The 7755-nt window shown below is 41.0% G+C and overlaps 1 protein-coding gene across 1 annotated transcript; it reads left to right on the plus strand.

Moving 5' to 3' along the window:
* Positions 1-1795: 1795 nt before the first annotated feature.
* LOC116165457 (glutamine synthetase-like) lies at positions 1796-7356 on the plus strand. Its single transcript, XM_031479914.1, has 5 exons — positions 1796-2026; positions 4784-4976; positions 5030-5666; positions 5748-5887; positions 6694-7356. The coding sequence occupies exons 2-5, from the start codon at positions 4793-4795 to the stop codon at positions 6840-6842; spliced, it is 1110 nt and encodes a 369-aa protein (XP_031335774.1). The 5' UTR covers positions 1796-2026; positions 4784-4792; the 3' UTR covers positions 6843-7356.
* The last annotated feature ends 399 nt before the right edge of the window (positions 7357-7755 follow it).

Raw genomic sequence — 7755 nt, forward strand, 5'->3', positions numbered from 1 at the left:
TGCGTATAGGTTATTTAGTTTAAATTCTGAATATAAATTGGATTTGATAGTAATTAAAAAAATTTTTTTTTAATGATCATTGTTCTGAAATATGTACATATTATAACCTTCCTTTTTTACCAAAATTCAACTACACCAAAATTTCTCAGGAAAACACTTTTTCTTATTAATTTGGGCACGTAGAATCCAAATCAATTCGTACTTTTTCGATCAGACTTCTCAATCAAAAGTTATAGACTAGAAACCAATTTCGAAAGAAAATTCAAAGGGCTGTAACTTTTGAAATAGTAGCCCAATCTTGGAACTGTTTGAAATTATGGATTCTACAGGCCACATTCTATAAGAAATTTTTTTTTCCGGGTCGATCTGAGACAATTTTTTTTCGGGGCTCAAAAAAAGGCAGTGTATAACCTTCCTTTTTTACCAAAAATCGACTGCACCAAAATTTCTCGGGAAAAAACTTTTTCTTATTAATTTTGGTGCGTAGAATCCAAAACAATTCGTACTTTTTCGATCAGACTTCTCAATCAAAAGTTATAGACTAGAAACCAATTTCGAAAAAAAATTCAAAGGGCTGTAACTTTTGAACTAGTAGCCCAATCTTGGAACTGTTTGAAATTATGGCAATTTTTCGTTTACTGGGGGGTATTCCATACCCCCATACTCCCCAGACCCCCCGGTGTTACAATTTTACTTAAAACTCTGAGCCCTCAAGACTCTCGTGATACTTTCAGAAGGGACCATTGGACCTTTAATTTCTTGACAAGTTGGCCATGCTCCACAGGATCGTGGTGCTAAGTTTGATTGTTTTTTGTTTCTAAAATTTTCACGTGAGTGCCTACCCTAAACATTTTTGGGTGAGAATGAAGTACCGGGGGGTATAAAATATTCCCCAGTAAACGAAAAGTAGTTATCATTACCATGAAATAATTCGTATACCTCGTATACTAATTAAATTGACGATACGGAGCGATTATCACTCAATTTACATGAAATTGACCATACTATTGACCTGTTAACAAAGTAGTTTCGTGAATTAGATAAGATCAGCCAACTATTTTATTGAATGAAAAAAACTGATATTCATACACGCACTGTGATAATCCTATTCCCTTATTTTAACAAATTACGAGGAAATAAATTATCAACTTCAGGAATGGATTTCGGCCTTAGACCATGGTCTAAGATATCGGCCTTTAAACGGTCCCATGCAAGAATAACGCGATAGTACAAATATAATGCCGAAAACCCGAAAGTTCTACGATAAGCCGATCGATTAATCAAAGGCGCCCGAACAGCTGACGGTTAGTGAAACAATCATTGTATTTTTCGTTTATAAATACAATGGTAATATCAAACACGCCGTAGAAGGCGAAACAGTCGAACTCTACGCCAAAGAATAGATCGGAAGAGCCGTAATAATTGAAATCGATGAAAGAGCCAGAAATTACGGAATCCTAAAATGATGAAGAAACCGACTAAAGCATCCAATATCAACACAAAGGAGCACGTGGGGTGTTGTAATTTCAAAAATGTTTTTGGCGTCGCCGAAGCGTCGTTTAGCTTTTTTAATGAGGAAGGTTTTGTGAACTTCCAATTTTCAACTGGCAGCCAGCACAAAAGCGGTCGTAATTTTAGATCGCACTACAAACCCGATGATATGACGAATGCGGAAACACGTCCAAGGTTTGCGATGTCGATAAAAGAAAGCAGGAATCGAAACACAATGCGAACGAAATTCCTAGCCTTGGCATTGAGTCGCGATTATTCGTGGTAGACGCAGGGTGGGTGCGCTAAACGTCAAGAAAGTATTAGAAGTGCGGGCGTCGCGACGCTTTGGACACGTGCCTCCCACGACACGAGGTCGGGGTGTGCGTATAAAGCAGACGCGCAACCGAATTCTCTCTAGCTCTGATACTGTGTTTATTAGAACAGAGTGCGTTGACTTCTCCAATGCGAGGTTTCATTAATTATTATGCGTATTTTTTTGTGAGGATCGTCCCCCTGCATCTGCCCAGTTAGTCCTGTAAGTACCACTTTCAATTTTTTTTCCCCCTCCGGCCGTCGTCCCATTTCGAGCAGTCAAGGAGGCATTGTCCTCCCAGCGCCTTAAAAATCAATCGTGACCCAATTAGACTATTTCGAATTTGTCAACATCAGCCGTGTGTTTTCTCTCGATAAGTTCAAGGCTGCCAGAAATTTCACATCCAAAAAGTGTCTATAACCTCAAATGTCATACGCAAAGTGGATCTTTCCACTGAGCGATGCACTTTAATCGATTGCGAAATTTCGCGCCGTTTATAGACACGGGAAGGCTTGGCCAGTTTTGGACAACATGCAGTCGGAAAAGTTTTTCCAGCTGATGGAAATTTGGACGAGTCACTCGCCGCACGTGATCAACATACAGCTGTTCACGTGAACTGCAAGTGCGACCTCGGAGTCGGAGCCTTTGTTTTCCGATTTGCGTGATCAATTACGGACGGTAATTTCCGAAAATGGAAAAACAACCTGCACGTGTGTTGTGAGCGACGTCGTCGAGGACTTGGCCGATTTAGAACAATTGCGATAAGCGCATATCTCGACCTTTGGCTAATGACTCGCGATCCAGTTCCATCTTTTAAAAAAAATGAAAGAAAAGGGGGTTATCGATCCCGTTCCGTATATAAAATAAGGCCGCGACCTTCACTAATTATCGAGGCGCGATCATTCCGACGAAAACCGGAAAAATGGTCTGACCTTAGAGTGGTTTTAGGTTAAGCGCCCCCAAAAAAGTTTTCAGTTTTGAGTATGGCTTTCCATCGATCTAAAATAAACTTTTGTATTAGATTGTACCGCAGGTTTTTCGCCCAAATTTTGAGCAAAATGACAACTTTATTTTAATTTAAAAAATCAAGGTGTCTGGTTTTTCGCAACAGGAAACAATTGATATTTCTGACTTTTTAAGTGATAAAACCAAAGCCATCCCAGATTCTTCTCCTGTCTTCAGTTTTCTCAGAACAGTGCGTGATTGCTCCTTTGCATCCTCAGTTCCTCACCCCTAGCACCATCGCGGATCCATAGGTGGTGGATAATACAGCTAGATCATCATCCTTCGAACCAGAACGAACAAAATTACGAGTTTTCTAATTTTCCGGGGGAGATTGAAGCCTTGTCTTGGCCACCGACATATTACGGCCCTGCTCCTCCCTAAAGATCTTTTCTTTCCCTTTCTCCGAGAGTGGTAAACGATTATGCCAACATTTGTTCTACAGTCCTCTCCAAGCATTCATCGCTAGTGGTATAACAGTATGCGGTATAGTTTTCGGCCTAGGGGGAGGGGGGGGGGATATATCCTATATCTGAAGATTTCCTAGGACACGAAGAACTACCGCTCTTCTTGTCCTTGGGGGAATTCTATCTACCAGACTTCTTGTCTAGCATACTACCCTCAGGAACGCGCTATCACTCTTCGAAAGAGAGCCGTCGAATCTTTGTTTTGTTTGTCTGGGGATCCCCCTCCCCGCGGCGCTACGTTTTTCACGAAATGTTCAGCATTCATCGGTAGTGGCATAACAGTATTCAGAATCATTGTTTAATCATAGTATTAGGAGCGCAAAAACAAATCTCTTCTTCTTTCCAGACTCAACAAACTCCCCTCGGACTCCTTGCTTATATAAAAATTCCCATATAGGAAAGTTGTAAGAGTTGAACGTTTTGGGAGGGAAATGTAACACTGGGGGCTATAACGCACAGGAGAAATTGATTACCCTTTCCTGAAAACTATCATGATTGTTAAATTTCGAAAGAGGATCATCGAATCCCTATTTTTCTGGTAGGTATTCTATACCACCCAGACCCCCCGGTACTAAACTGTCCCCCAAAATGTGAAGATCGTGATTTGTTTACTTTGTAGGAAATGTCAACAAGTTTTCCTTGGGGGGAAATGTTTTGGGGGGAAATGTAAGACCGGGGTAGTCTGGGAAGTTTGGAATACCCCCCCCCCCCTCCCAACACACAGGAGAAATCGATTAAAATTATCACAGCATGTTTTCATTACTTTACAGGTAATGTGAACAACGGAAGATATTCCATACAGGAAAATTCTAAGAGGTGAACGTTGGAGGGGGGGGGGATGTAACACTGGGGGATATGGAAAACCCCCCAGGACAAAAGAAGATCGGTATTAATACCCCCCAAACTCCTCGATACCAAGCTACTCCCCAAAATGTAAAGAGCATGTTTTGATTACTTTGTAGCGAATGTCAACAATTCTGCCTTTTCCGGAAAATATTCCATACGGGAAAGTTTTAAGGGCCGAACGTTTGGGGGGGTGGGGGGTATGTAACACCGGGGGTGGGGGGTATGAAATACTCTTCCCAGTCACACAGAAGAAATCGATTACCCTTTCTTGAAAATTATCATCACAATTAACGACAGAGGATCATCCAATCTCCCTTTCTTGGGGGTTGTTTCATACCCCCAGCCCCTGCGGTACTAAACTGTTCCCCAAATGAGATCACACTCAGTTTTTTACAATATTGAGAACGAAAACGACCAGGGACATACGACCGTAACTGGCAAATTATGTTCTCCTGGTACTGCAACCTTAGGAGGTTAGGGGTATGAGTAAGTAACCATTCGGAAGGGTCTTCGACTGACACTAAGACGTCAGTAATGTATTTCTGTGCTCCTGATAAGTATCAGCAGTAATTCAACAAGTCTCCTAGAGGCAGTATTGAATATGAGCCTCAGTAAAGAACAATCTTTTTGTCAGGACCACGTGAATATACCTATGTTTTTGCAGTACAAAGAGATGCCGAATCCGACGTTGGATCACTCGCCGAACGCGGCTATCAACAAAACCGTCAGCAAGAAGTTCCTGGACCTGCCCGTTCCCGATGGAAAAGTGCAGGCCATGTACATTTGGATCGACGGCAGCGGGGAGAATTTGCGCGCGAAAACTCGCACCTTGGATTTCATCCCGGAGAATCCGGAAGGTTTGCGAATAACTCATAAAGCGATACTCGCGAACTTATCGATTATTTTGTAGAGTTACCCATTTGGAATTTCGACGGGAGTTCGACGAAGCAGGCCGAAGGCATGAATTCGGACGTGTACCTTTATCCGGTGGCGATCTATAGGGATCCCTTCAGGCGTGGGAATAACAAGCTGGTGCTTTGCGAGACTTACAAGTACACCAAGAAACCGACCGAATCGAACCGAAGACACAGCTGCTTGAAGGTGATGCAGGCGGCGGCCGATCACAAGCCGTGGTTTGGAATCGAACAGGAATACACTCTGCTGGACATGGACTTGCGACCGCTGGGTTGGCCCAAACACGGTTTTCCTGGACCTCAGGGGCCTTATTATTGTGGGGTCGGCGCTAATAAAGTGTACGGCCGTGACATCGTAGAAGCCCACTATCGTGCCTGCCTCTACGCGGGGATTAACATTTCGGGCGAGAACGCCGAGGTGATGCCGGCCCAGTGGGAGTTCCAGGTCGGTCCCTGCGAGGGCATCCAGATCGGCGATCAGCTCTGGATGGCGAGATTTCTTTTGCATCGCGTCGCCGAGGAATTCGGCGTCATAGCGACATTGGATCCCAAGCCGATGGAGGGCGATTGGAACGGAGCCGGCGCTCACACGAACTTTTCGACGAAATTAATGCGCGAGGATAATGGAATCATGTAAGTCTCCAACCTTGACTGTACTTAATTGAGGATATATGTTAATTGAAGTCACGTTCTAATTTAAATTGTTAATTGCAGCGAAATTGAGAAAGCGATCGACAAACTGAGCAGACACCACATCAGACACATACAGGCCTACGATCCTAAAGGGGGCAAGGATAACGAACGTAGATTGACCGGAAGGCACGAAACATCCTCGATACACGATTTCAGTGCAGGTGAGTTTTCCAATAGGGAATTGGTTAAGCCTCCCCTCCCCCCACCACACACACAGCCCGGTAATACACCAGCCGATATCAGTTTTAATTATACACGGTGCCTATTATGTATGGAATATAGTAAATATCGAATATATACAACATTTTTCTATATGAAAGTTGTTTGACATTTTATTTCCCATAATAAGGCAGCATTCAGTTGTTTTTATTTCAAAAAACAATTGAATTTTTTTAAATGGCAGTCCACCTTTTCATTAGGCTCATTTGATAGAAATTTTTTTCTCTTTTCGATGATATAACATGTTAGTACCGACCCTTATTCAAGAAAATTTTTCAAAAAAATGGTTTTCATTGCAATGAATGTTCAAAATGTCACCATTAACTGCAAGACAGTGGCAAAAAAAAGCGGTGCTAACGTGTTACGTCAGTGAAGAGAAAAAAATCTCTGTCAAATGAGCCTAATGAAAGTATATGCATTGCTATTTAAAAAAATTCAATTGTTTTTCGTTAGTCACTTGTTTTCTCAAATATAAACAATGGAATGCTAATTTCTTATGGAAAAAAATGTTGTATACAGTCAATATTTACCGAGATATATACTATATGCCATACATAATGGACACCCTGTATAGATACGCGCAATTATACTTGTCCGCTTCTGACAACTATTGGGACAGCTATCCGGATAGAGTTGTCCAACGCCCTATCAACATACAGTTAACCTTTATGATGCTGTGTTGTGGGGAGGAGAGAGGTGGGCAATTTAATCGACTGGTCGAGAGACAATAACATTTTTTTCTTCCTAGGTGTCGCAAATCGTTCGGCCAGCATAAGAATACCGCGCGGTTGTGCCGAAGACAAGAAGGGCTACCTAGAAGACAGACGGCCAGCATCCAACTGTGATCCATACTCAGTCGTTGAGGCTTTGGTACGAACATGCGTATTAGACGAATAAACTCAATTAATAAAGAAAACTTGTTCCTCAAAGTCGTCTTTCAAAGCACATTAGCGAATGACAAAAAACAAAACAAAATATTCTCTTCTTTTTATTCGGTATTTTTATGACTTAAGACGCTTTCGGCAAATATTCAATGATTAAATGAGAATTGAAAAAAAGGAAAAATTATTTTATCGTAGTAAAGTATGAATTAGGTAGATTTGCACAAAATGAAAAATCTTGTGGTGTTCAAAGTAGGTAGGTTACGTAGTTTGTAAATAAACTGTTGATCAAATTTTGAGAAGTAGTCAAATAAGGTTTTCTATTTTTGTACATATTCTGCGTATACAAATCATATCAAAATTTTCAATGAAAGTTCTCGTTATGTTAATATAAGAGTATTCTAAGTGCATGTGAGGCATTATCCAAAACGCACGCTATGTATAAGTATGTAATTAGCTACGATCATTACATTTATATTATATTTTATTTTGAATTGTTAAGGAAATAAAACTGATCTGTTTTAATTGAGCATGAGCAAAAGTTTAAGAGAAGATATCATGTTTCTCTTGGTGATTAGAAAAGCCCGCCTCGTGCACTATGTTCTTCTGGTAACCAGAAAAATGTACAGTGACTGTTACTCCATGTATCAAGAGCAGGAAACAAATTTTAAACCAAAGTAAAGTGGTGAAAAATTTCTATTGATGGAAAACGAACTCAATTATACCTATAAGAGTTCGCCCCATGATACTCTGTAAAACAGCCACACCTCACACATTATCTTCTTCTGATACAAGATTGGTAAAGGTTAAACCAAAGTAAAAGGTTGAAATATTTATCTTGGATAGAAAAAGACCTCTTTGTTCATCATGTACTCGGATATACTGAAAAATGAACATTTCTGAACAATTATAACCTGGAGAGCGGGCAC

This window comes from Photinus pyralis, unplaced genomic scaffold, assembly GCF_008802855.1.
Source record: "Photinus pyralis isolate 1611_PpyrPB1 unplaced genomic scaffold, Ppyr1.3 Ppyr1.4_LG3a, whole genome shotgun sequence".
Taxonomy (NCBI): Eukaryota; Metazoa; Arthropoda; class Insecta; order Coleoptera; family Lampyridae; genus Photinus; species Photinus pyralis.